Consider the following 12,904-nt stretch of genomic DNA (forward strand, 5'->3'; position numbering starts at 1 on the left):
GGCTGAACATTTAAAACATTTTAATAAGGTTCCCAAATTTCGGCTACTAGAGCGGGGTGTACATTTGGTTACATAAACAAAGTTAGGTGATTCTTGATCCAGGATTTCATAGTTTATAGAACTAGGACAATTTTTAACGATATATAATTTATTGAGGTTTTCCAGTTTTTAAATTCATTCAAACAATTAGTATATTAAGATTACAAATGAAAAATGTGGAGTCTCTGCAAGATGTACATATTGAAGTTTCCACACACTTCTTCAGCGAATTGCTCAGCAAATAATGCAGGCAAAATGGAATATAAATCGCATGTACATTTGTAAGCGGTTTCATCAAAGAAATATTCATTGCAGTATACATTTTTGAGTTCTCGTAATGAGACAGCTCTATGGTAAAATACTACCAACTTCACTTGACTAGCTCTACTTACTTAGCTAAGTCCATTATATTCCTCCGATAATCTTCTAAAAAGTTTTCAAATTTCTTGAAATATACCCCACCTATATACACACCAGTCAACCTGATGTCATACACTAGACCATATTGTGGGGCCCATTCCTCAATATCTGTTGGGGATGGGCTGCCCCATTATTGTGCTATATCTCCCCTTGCAAGAGAACCCAAGCCTGCTATCAACTTACTTTCAGTATTTCACTATTATCAAGCAACTTCTAAGTGTGTGGGTGGTATCCTTTAGCCCACATCCACATGACCACATTTTATTATTAGTTCATCCAAATTTTCATAGTTGAACACTGGAGTAATAAGTTCTGGGAAATAATCAACTGGACTTAGGAAACCAGATCTTGCTAACAACTCTCTGGCTTTATGCAAATGATCCCCTCAACCCAATTTTCTATTGGGTCTATTTTGCTCCATCAAGCTTTTAGGCCACCCAAGTCTTTTTGTCTGAGATATTGCTTTTTTTTGGCCATTCTGGCCTTTGGAAACCTTACCTTGAGTGGGGAGACTTTCAGCAACCCCATTTAATGGGAGAAGTAACAACAGCTTTTAACTAAAAGTATTTAGATGTCTGGGTGCTTTGTAACTGGTACTGGGCAAGTACGATGTGAACTGACCATAAAACAAGCTTTAATTCATTCAGGAAAACAATCTTGTTGTGCCCTATACTTAACAAACATAGAAAGCAAATATATATGCTCAGAATAGACAACACTATACTGTGCCCTTTGTAGCTCTGTTTACCCACTCGTTTAATACAAAGATTTCAACTGAAGTTAAGGGTAGAATGGGTGCACACAGCAAACCTTCAAACCTGTATCTCCAAGCTACTGTAATACATCAGTTAGGGTGCTGTAAAAACATAATTGTGCTACAACAATGCATTCCAAATTCTGAATGTACATCAAAGTTATACAATGCAAATTCCTCTGTAATTTAGAAATAACTGAAATATTTTTGTAGTGTTACAATGCCTTTTCTTTTCACAAAGGACCTCAACTATGTTTCAGTTTTGATAAGATGTTGTTCCCTATGTTCTTTTTCTTCCATACATCTTGTAATCTGCAGCAGCTGTAACGTTAACATCTATTGGAACTTTGTTTTTCTATCTTGAAATAAATATAGATCCACTGGTCTTTAAAGTGAAATCTGCTATCTCATACTTTGCCACATGTGGCCCTATTAGTCCACCAAAAGGCATCCATTTTATTTGCCTTATAAGATTGAAATCCTGGGATAAACCTGCTGGGGTTCGCAAACGTGTCTTGCCAGTTACACATAGTTCCCCGCACAAGGAACCATTCTATCACTTGTAACCATTTACATACATATGAATATGGTGTGAATCAATGTAATGATGCATTGAATGTTCTTTCACTAAGCTCATAACAGGATGAAACATATGCTTTGTTAACTTTTCCCATTGATTTGTTTTTCACGTAATGCTGCAAGTGAAGAATGGTCTCACAGGACGAAGAAAATAAAACAAACACTAAGTAATTCTATATCCTAAATGTATGCACATTTCCATTAGCGTTCTAGAAAATGGAAAATCATTTGCAGAGGGTTTATGATATAACACTGTTTTCAACAGCTCAGTACCTTGTGATGGAAGCCTGCAACCTCTTTTGTGTGAGAGTTCAGGATATCAGTGCTTCTCACTATCTATTACCTGGTCAGACCACCTCCTATTAAAATTCACCATCCCCAACTCAGCCACAGCCCCTCAAGCTAAAACAGTGCAGAGGGACCCAAACTACAGGGCGTTCCATAAAGCATCCATCCCAAAGTTAGTGGATGCCCTTGTCCATTCTTCTCCAGAGCTATCGGGAAAACTCTTAGTAGACTCATGGCTCCGTGCCAACTTTGATGTAGCTGTACCTGTTGCTACTGGCTCCTCCAAGCGGTCCACCCCTCTTTGGTTTAACGATTCCCTCAGATCCAGCAAAAAGAACTGCAGAAAAATGGAGCGAAAATGGAGCAAATACTATCGGCCTGAAGACAGGAAAGCGTAGAAGGATACCATTCTCGTGAAGGCTGCCGAGAAAAATTTCTTTCAGATCAAGATAGAAAATGCCCAAAATAAGAGTAAGGAAATCTTCAGCATAGTTAAATCCTTCACCTCCCCGAATGCCAGCAAGAAGGAAGTGCCGTGCACAGAGGAATGGCCTAAGCAGATGGCCCAATTCTTCCATATTAGGATTTCTGTTACCCAACAAGCTTTCACTAGCATCTCAGAGGAAGAACTGACCTTTTACCACAGGGCAAACAGTAAATTTAACTTTTGGGAACCCCCTTCTTTACTAGCCTTCCCTGAGCTTCACCTGGAAGAGGCACTCGCTCTTCTCCGAAGCATAAAGTCTGGCTCTCCTAACGACCTGTGCCCAGCAAATATCCCTAACCTATTAGCACCCAGCATAAACCCCACGGGAAACCGGCTTTTTAATGCATCCCTCTCCTCAGGAAATATGCCGAAATTATGGAAGCAAGTAAAGATTCTTCCACTTATTAAGAAGGCAAACGCGGAACAGACAGACCCCGCCAACTACAGGCCCATCTCCCTTCTTCCTGCCCTCTCTAAAGTACTAGAGACATGTAAACAAGCCCTCCAAAAACACATTGAAGATTGGAAGGTTTTTCATGCGTCCCAATCCTGTTTCAGGGCCAACTACAGTACAGAGTCTGCTCTGCTGTAAGTGACTGAATTCATCAAGGGTAAGCTGGACCAGGGAGGTAAGGCTATTTTAATATTACTCGATTTATCGGTGGGCTTCGGTACGGTCCCTCATGAGAGGCTCTTGAATAGACTTGCTGACATCAGCCTGAGGGAGACCGCCCTAACATGGATATCCTCCTTCCTGTGAAACAGATCCCAGGATATCTGGCTTCCCCCTTTCTCATCCTCTGTTCCGGCCATTAATGTGTGTGTCCCTCAGGAATTTATTTTCAGCCCAACCCTTTTTAACATATATCTCCCCTCGCACTTCTTGTGGAGGAAGTGGGTACAAAAATTGTCTCTTACACTGATGACACTCAGCTGCTTTTTACATACGACAAAGGAATGGAATTTGACAGGGCAATGATTAGGTCTTGCCTCACAAAGGTTTTTAATTGGCGTAAGATAAATCAGCTAAAGTGTAACCCTGACAAAACAGAAGTCGTCTTCTTTGGACAACCTGAAATGCTCGACTGGAGCTCTTGGTGCACAAAAGATCTGCCGCCCACTGCAAAGGAGAAAGTAAAAAACTTACAGCCAGATTCATCATTCTCCCGTTTTGCGAGCCCCTAATAGCGATTCATAAGGAATCGCTATTAAGGACTTGCAAAACGGGAATCATGTAGGAATTGCAAAAAATATTGCGATTCCTACATGTTCCTTATTTGCGATTAGCAAATTGCTAATCGCAAATAAGGAATAACTCCCCATGCATTCCTATGGGCCTACAGGCCCATAGGAATGCATGGGGAGTTATTCCTTATTTGCGATTAGCAATTAGCTAATCGCAAATAAGGATGCGATTTCAAGGGTGCAGGGGTGTCCCAAGGACACCCTGTAGCACCCCTGAAATGTAATCTACATTGGTGTTGCACACACACATGTCCAAAGGACATGTGTGTGTGTAACATGCAACTTAGAAAAATGCATTTAAATGCATTTTTCTAAGTTTTTGCTATTTACCACGAGGTCTGACCTCTCGGTAAATAGCGGCCCAAAATTGCAATTTCGCAATTTTAAAATGATTCATGAATTGCATTTAAGGAATCTCAAATAGAGATTCCTTAAATGCAATTCTTCGCAAATGTGCGAATTCTTTAATAGAGAATTTTGCATTTGGGATGATGAATCCCAAATGCAAAAATTGCACTCGCAAAAGGCAAGATTCTGAGAATCTTGTCCTTTGCAAGTGCAATGTAGCTTGATGAATCAGGCTGTAAGTAATTGTAATAAATAACGCAATTTCCATGCGCTCTCAGATCCAACATTTAACTGGCGCTTGCTTTGGCATACTCTGCATGTTAAAAAAAACTCCTGCCGCTGCTACCGCTTGACAGCATAAAGACTGTCGTGCAGGCACTGGTGACGTCAACAGTTTGTACCTCGGGCTTCCCAAACCTCTTTTTCAGCACCTACAAGAAGTACAAAACGCGTCAGCCAGAGCCATCCTGAGGTCCAAACCCGAATCAAGTATGACCCTCATTCTAAAGTCTCTACATTGGCTACGCAAAAAAGGAACGGATTGACTTCAAGGCGATGATCATCTTCTTTAAAGCTTTCTATGGCTTAGGTGCCGGCTACCTGAATAAGTGCGTCCATCGCTACACTCGATCCTTAAGATCTACAAATGCTAACCTGGCCATCATGCCCAAAGTACGTCTTGCTCGCACAGGAGGCAGATCCTTCGGCTTTCTAGGCGCTAAGTTATGGAACAGCCTCCCTGAACCTCAGACCAACCGCAGGCCTACTATCCTTCAGGAAGAACCTTAAAACCTGGCTTTTTAAAAACCAGTTTGGTCTCTTTTTCTCACGTTTCTTTACGCTGTCACATGCAAGGACACTCTAGTTTGATTAGCTGTGCGCTATATCAAATACACTATTTCATTTCATTTGAGCATTGGAGCAGCTACTGTCCCTGCTGACTTCACACCTCTCCCCAGGCCTGAAACTAGCCTATGGCATTGCATTAAGGTGGAAAACTCTGTGCCTGGGGGTAGGGAGTACTGATGCAGTTAGTTATAAGGATGAGTATTGTCTAATGGAGGAGGATAGAGCACATATTAATACTGTGTCATTAGGAGGATTGGGAAATACTTTGCACAACAGGTAATCAGAGGGAGTGGTGCGTTACTGTGGAAGGTCAGTTTTAGGGTGGTTAATAAGGTCAGGACCGACAAAATGGTGGGAGAAGCAAAAGTCAGATGGCAAGAAATTCCCTGGAGTGTGGATGCACAGGCAGGATACTGGAGACCGACTTGAGGCGAGCAGTGATAGATACTAGGGACATGACAGGATGTGCAGGGATCCTGGAAGGATATAAGTACTCTCGACAGAAGAGTGTGGTCTCCCTTTCTGTACAATAACTGTACGAGGAAGGACACCCAATGTGTATAGTTTTATGTTATTTCTCCCCACAGTTCCAGTTGTGTATCTTACTGAGAGTGTGAAATGGGAATGAGTAGGTGGTACTCTGGTTAAGTCCCTGTGGCAGCGTCTTTTAAGACAAGAATCGTAAACGGGCCCAATTAAGCCCAGCAGTTTATGAGTAAGAATGATGTAAGAAGCTATATATGAGATAAGTACGCCCGTCATGCATTATAAGGATATGGCAAGTCACTAAGGCGATCCATGGCAGTTTAGAGGAAGGAGGCCAAAGGTGCAGTTCTTTATAAGGTCAAGGAGCTCCACGTTATTTTGTTCCTTATAACACACTGTCACGCGATCACCCATCCCTCACACCCCTTAAATCCTTGGGTCTTGCTCCTTCTTAGTGACGCGATATTATGTTTGCAGACATGGCGAATGACAGTGTAATCTACAGTAATTTGTTGCAAAAATACATTAAAGTCTGTTTAATGTAAATCAGATTAAAAAGGCGGTACCTCAGAATGAGTAGTAACATGCAGAGGTATTTTTTTCTTTCCTGTAATTAATTAGAGCACACAAACAGATCATATGAATGAAAACTGTTTCAAGTGCAGGAGCAATAATGTTCAGGGATCTGCCTTTCACCTTGGCCACTGGCTCGGACAGCAGACATTATGACGTCACATAGCAAAAGTAATACGTTTAGGTTCTACATCATTTTCCTATTACAGGTGACTTGAGACGTCACAACTCAATTGTAATAAGAAAATTAGAAACCGGTTTTAATACTGGGATTGCAGGCTTCCGTGTCTTGTAGAGTTAATAAAGATGAGAGATGTGCTGCTCACAGATGTGTGAGCACGATTTGCTAGAACTCGTAAGTAGGTTTGATGTGTTACCTGGGGCTCTGGAGCAGGGATTACTACAAGCACTAATAGAAGGTGATGCGTTATTCAGGGGAAGGTGAGACAGTACATTTTATGTGGAAGAATGAAGTATAGTTTTATATCACAGCTATTTAAATTCCATCCCTGTCATATTACTTCTCAGGGGTCTCATTGATGCAACTCAGCAGATCCTGCGGATTGTGCTTGGTAAAGGCATTGCATGGTAATGCCTGCACTGGAAAGGCTGTCTCCCATCAGAATGATAGTACTTGTGGCTTAGGACTGTGATACTTGGTTGTAGGGCAGTAGTGGGCTTGTGCGGGTGCATGACACAACTGTGCAGCAACTTATGGTTGTGTGCAACCCTGCTTGATCATTAGGACTACCTAGACAAAATCAGTATAGAGCTCTCTGCACCAGAACACCGTCCCAAAATGTTTTTTTGCACCTGTACCACATTTAGATAAGGCTCTCTGCATGTGTACACTATTTCGAGAAGATTGTCTAAACTTATCAGAAAGCAAAGTCAAATGTGTGGGCACCAGTATTAAAAGCCCCCAGGCTCAAAACTCTTTGACTAGGAAAAATGATGAGTTATTGGGTGTGTTCCTCTTTTGTGATAGTTTGAACCTAGCTTTTTTCCAAGTCTCTTATCTCTCACGTTCTTGAAGGAATCTTCAACTTCTGATTCCTCCTGTAAATGTTTGATATCTGAGTCTTTTGTGCCTCTCATAATCAGCTGTTTGAGAAGAGTAGTTTGCAAGGTACCCTTCCTCTTTCGACAACTCCTCTTTCCGGATTATCGCAGGAAAAAGGGTTATGCGCCAAGCTGTAATTTCTCTATCCTCGACTTCACTTGCCTCCATCATCTAGTATCCATCCCAAAAACAAAGTTAGTTAATTAAGAGGAGAAATTCAATTTACAGAAATCGCATTATCAGTCTTCGCCAGTGAGCAAAGTTACTGCCTTCATTTTCACTTGTTGGCAAGAATATATGTTAGATTCTAAGTAACTCCTTGATATTTAAAATCCTACGTGTGCAAGGATGAGCTATACAAACCCATGTTTGCCTTTGGAGTTCCAGTGGATCAAGTTTTCGGTCAAAAACAGAGAAGAGGAGGCCTCAGGAGAAGTGAGATGGCCTTTTAAAAGATCTTCAAATGATCAAGACACATGCAGGAGCTTCACGTTGGAGGATTATTAACAACACCTCATCCATCAGCAGCCGATCAGCAACTGCCAGATGAGACACAGGACAAAATACATTCCAAGTTCTATGTTCTATAGAACTTCCATAACAGAGATGTCATGAAGGAAGACACCACACCTTTGGTGCCTCAAAATGCTGGACAGCACAATGCCATCTATGAAATACAAAACTCACCCATTCATCTCCTAGATGCCTGGCACAGAGGGTGTGCTCTTGGCGGCAAATACCTCTTCACGACTACCAGTCGGCCTATGAACGACGCTGTATCGGCCTATGAACGACGCTGTAGCACCAAATCTCCACATTTCAAGCAGTAGACGATGCCCTAGCCACCCCCAACAGCTGAGCACATTGCCTCTTCATCCTATTTAATAGTTTTTAACGCCATTGATTATAAAGCACATATGAAAGCTTTCATACAATGGATGCGAAGCGAGAGGACAATACTAGATTGTTTTGTTTTCTTGCGTGTCCGACAAAGAACAATTCCTGAGTTGGAAATCCTTAGGATCTTGGCACTATTTAGCTCCGGCTGGAACCAATAAATCATATGCTTCTTCCCGGGCCTAGGGAATGTCTTGAAAGCAAACAAATCGGACTTACACATACAGGCTGAAAGCAATAATGAATTAGCTTGGAGGGGAGGCTTCTTTTGTGGATTTCTTTTGACCTTACGTTGGTCAGAAATAGAAAAAGGGGCACTTTTCCTGTTAAATGGAAGTGCTTTAAAATGTAATGTGAGATAAACATAAATGTCCCCTCTTGGACTACTGGAGGGTGAGAAGGAGAGATGATGTCTACGATAGAACATCGAAGACATTTTACAGTGTCAATTGTGACTGTAGTTCATCAAACATACTCCGGGCTAAACACACAAACTGCAAAAGAATACAAAATTGATTTGCACTGCTGGGAATTTTTGCAAGGGAATTACTGATGCTTCAAACCAAATTTCCTCCTCTTAGGAAATTCAAATGTTTCGGGAAAATTTGGTCGGGTCCCCAGTATACCGGTGCACTCAGAGCAGCAAAATGATTTGCCAAGAGCTTGAAAGGTTCTGGTACAAGAACTACGATCCTGTTAGCAAGACTAATTACAGCCATTCGATCAAGCATCTTAAAATGATAGTAAAAAACACCGCACAGAGCTGGATGCTAGGTCTATCGCTTCAGCCAATGACAGCACAAAAGACGAATGTAGGGTAGCGAGGGAACTAAGTAATCCACATTCCTGCTCTACCCACATTATAATTTCATTAGAACTGAGCGAATCCTTGGTTTTTTATTTTTCCTCAAAGCTATTTATGATAATTGTGTTGTAGTTTACTTTATGGACTCATTAACCATTGCTCTGATTATTAAGTCCGCCTTTCATTTAGACCCTCCTCCTGCAAAAATATTTCATCTGGTCATGGAAATAGTGCCTTCATTTTGCACAATGCCTTATTTTCGAGGGCTATGGCCTCCATGACTGGAAATGAGCGATAGTGATTCCACTGCTAAAGAAATCTTCTGCAGATCTGTCTGTCCCTAGCAAGTTCCAGCCATATCTCTGTTACTTTTTAAGTCTACATTGGCCGAGAAAAAGGTCAATAGACAACTGTCCACTTTTAATAATAATTCTTCTATCCGTAACAATGCTCATGCTGGATGCCGCGCAATTCACGCCTAGGTGGTTGCTATTGTAGCAGTCATGGACCAGCTACAGATGATTCAGGATAAGAGAGGTGTCACTACTATCATCTGTTTAGATTTATTGGCAGCTTTTGACACAGTGTCCCACTCTATTCTTTCTTCCCATCTCCAGGAGCTTGGATTTGATAGCAAGGTTCTTGGTTGGACTGAATCACTTCTGCACAGCCGTGTACAGGCACTTTCCAACCCTTATTACACTAAGTCCTTTTGCAAATATGACGGTGGTAATCCTCAACACTCTTCATTAAGCACCATGCTGTTTAACATATATGTCACACCACCGGTGAAGGTCATTACGCTTTTCAATCTGTAGGTCATGCCCTATACAGATTTCAATCATATTATTGTGAGGTTGGGAGGAGCTGTTTAGGTTTCAGTCTAATCTTTGTTCATGTGTATCAAAACCCAACTCAGACAAAATGGAGGTCATTATTCTAGGAGATTCTTTATCATTCTTTTCTCACTACTGGTGGTCGTAATCTTTAGTCTCATCCATGCACAGCTGCACTAGCTATAGTACGCAATCTAGGGTTCATCTTCGACAACAACTACAACGGTTTGACCCAAATTGCAGAACCCACTTCTTTATGTATTTTTTTTAATTTAGACTTTTAAAGAAAATATTTTCACTTTTACCTTGGGATACTGATACTTGGTTTATGGTCTTTCGGGAAATTGACTACTGTTATTCACTTTAGTTTACTCTCCTTAAGTGTAAGCTTCAGAAACAACAACTTATTCCAAATTTGGCAGCCAGACTCTTACTGGGTCTCCCTCCATGGGGTTCTATCTCTCACCATTGCAAATAGCTTTACTGGTTACTGTTTAAATTCTGATCTCCCTGCATCTGCCACAAAGTCATCAATGGCCATAGTCCTTTTTTTTAATTAAAAAAAACCACCTTTTTATTAAGCTTACGGAAAACAATACATTTACACCACAAGTAGTCACGCATGCAGGTAAGTTGTGAACAAACTGCAGTGCTGCTGTTAATGATCTCACTCCCTACCTCCCAGTCCATCCCCTGCCCCCATGCGCCAGGGGGGGTGCCGCCCCAAGGAATGGTGGCTTCAGTAACAACTGCAAAGGGGGCGGTACAGGAGCTTCCTCTCTGAACATTCCACTTGCCCTATGGCCACAGTCCTGATTTATTTGCAATTTAATCACCATATATCGGCCAGTCCGTACACTTTACTCTGCTGCAGTTTACCTGCTTATTCCCCTCAGAGTTTGTGGTCACAGAACTGGCAGGCGGTCCTTTGCAGCTAATAATACTTGAAACGCTCTGTTCTCGTTCATACATCTTATTCCTGACCACTTGACCTTTAGAAAATAGCAGATGACCTTTCCTTTCTCAGACTAACATTTTCAGCAGCCGGAATGTGCTATTTTCATATTTCAGCACCAGGATATATGTAATGATAGTCGTGTGCGGTGGTCTACAAAAATAATATGATGATTTTAAGCCTGATCAGCGACAGGTGTCAGAGCACCCGCATTATTACTAAGTGACAGTCAATCAGTGAATACGTTTATTGTGTGATTACTTAATATCATTACAATATAAAGTTAAATAAAAAAATATCGATCATGAATTAAAACGGAATCGAACTTTAAATTCGTAGCAGCGAGAAAGTGTGTACGCAGCTGATGCTGACTCTGTGATTAGCAAATTAGGATACAATATCACTATAGTTAATTTGCTGAGTCCCTAAAGAAGAGTGGTCCTTGCAGAGTGGGGCTCTGTTGTAGTGGAGCACGTCAAACTATTAGTCACTATCTCGGTGTGCCATTTTTTCTTTCAAGAGTGAACGTGCTTGGCAAATGAACTTGTCGCAATGTGCCATATTCTTCACTGTATCCAAGGTGTAGAGCTGGCAGATGGCATCCTGTGCTGTGCGTGTGCCCAGTAGAAGGAGAGTGGGTCTGAGGTAGATTCAGCAGGCTTGCCGCAGAGCCAGGAAACATAGGAGTATATGTGCCATGGATTCCCTTCGATAGTTGCATAGACTACACCTTATGATATCTAGAAGTGCTTGCTAAGTGAGTCTATCTTGCATAGCTCTTAATGACTCCCTCGTTGAGCCCTTAATTGTGGAGTATCATGTAGTGGCCATACAAATATTTATTTGTGCAAAAACATTTAACCACATATTTCAAATCTTCATGTAAGGCCTGCATTTGGGATGCCGGAAGACTCTCCCTGCTACTTTGACAGATGGAAAGTCATGTGCAGTGAAAAATAGTTAATTAGTGCAGACATGGCAACACAAGTTGGATGACAACGTTAGAGAAGTGAACGAGAGACATTTCACAGCAAAGTAAAGGACAAATGTCTTCAATATGTGACTGACTGTGCAAATAGCTCCTGTTAAAAATCAAATGCAGCCATTTCCAGGTGTTGTCTTAATTTTCTCCTTCATTAATGTGTATTTCAAAGAAAAAATGTGAGCCCAAAAAGCAGAGTAAATGAAATAATTATCACCTGGCAAAGACGAACATGTTCATATGGATGAGCGTCCTCATGTAGCCGCGCTTTGGATTCCCGCTTCTCTCCATGAACTATCAGTAAGGGTTTGTTCCTAAAGAGAAACACAAACCTAGGTCAAGTGACGTACATTTCACCGAATAAAAATCAAGATGGATCAGTTGATGTCTATGAATGGAAGCACCTATCCACTTCACTACCATGCACTTTAATCTATAGCTAATTTTTGGCAAATATGTTTCCCAATTGTTAGAATGAACCTGAAATGCCCAAAGTCCTCTTGAAGAAGCAGGGCTACCAAATACATGCTAAATACAGACTCAAAAATGAGATTTGGTGCTGGTGCCAATCTACAAGTGAATACAAAAATAATCTGTTTAGTTTTATCTTTCAATGTCTCACATGGGACAAAAAAAAAAAAGAGTTTACATTTCTCAAATCTTCTTGTAATTACCCATCGCCATAGGAGATAAGAGACAGAGAGAGATAGAGAGAAAACAGTTGATAGAGAGAGATAGAGAGAGAGACAGAGAGAGGATAGTGGACGGAGAGAGAGAGAGATAGAGAGAGGAGAAAGAGACAGTGCTCTCACTTGGAGACCAATATCCTCTCCCTGGATTGCATAATTGTTAGCAAGTGTGCTGTGTGACTCCACACGTTTGCGTAGGTGATTAAGTGCATGTGAGAGCAAGTGCACGTCAATCTGCATATAACTGTGCCAGACACCATAGGTACTTGAGACTGTGGGTATCGTGTCTGACTGTATTGCCTGTCTGTATGTCACGCCAAGACTACTGAGTGTCTCTGTGTACCTTATTAGGAGCCAGGCAGTCTGTGTCTATGCACTGCAAACCAGGTGTCAGCTCTGCTGTTATCTGCAATTGTACTGAAAGTGGAGTAATACAGGCCGGTGAGTTAAAAGAGTGAGTAAATCAAGGAAGAATGATGATTTCTTTATTATGAAATTTACAACGAAACCCTTGCTAGCCAAGAACCTATAACCTTAGTAAATACGTGTTAAGATAGATTAGGTGTTTTTTTGCCAATAAACACGGAGTGTGATTTATAACTTTGGTGA

At 41.3% G+C, this 12,904-nt stretch overlaps 1 protein-coding gene across 1 annotated transcript in view; it reads right to left on the reverse strand.

Moving 5' to 3' along the window:
- The window catches only part of TDP1 (tyrosyl-DNA phosphodiesterase 1), a 934,974-nt gene that overhangs the window by 851,056 nt on the left and 71,014 nt on the right, over positions 1-12,904 (reverse strand). The window contains exon 5 of the mRNA XM_078660064.1: positions 11,824-11,920. Coding sequence (XP_078516190.1) covers positions 11,824-11,920 — 97 coding nt within the window. The remainder of the gene's footprint in view (positions 1-11,823; positions 11,921-12,904) is intronic.

The sequence above is a fragment of the Lissotriton helveticus genome, chromosome 9, assembly GCF_964261635.1.
Source record: "Lissotriton helveticus chromosome 9, aLisHel1.1, whole genome shotgun sequence".
Taxonomy (NCBI): Eukaryota; Metazoa; Chordata; class Amphibia; order Caudata; family Salamandridae; genus Lissotriton; species Lissotriton helveticus.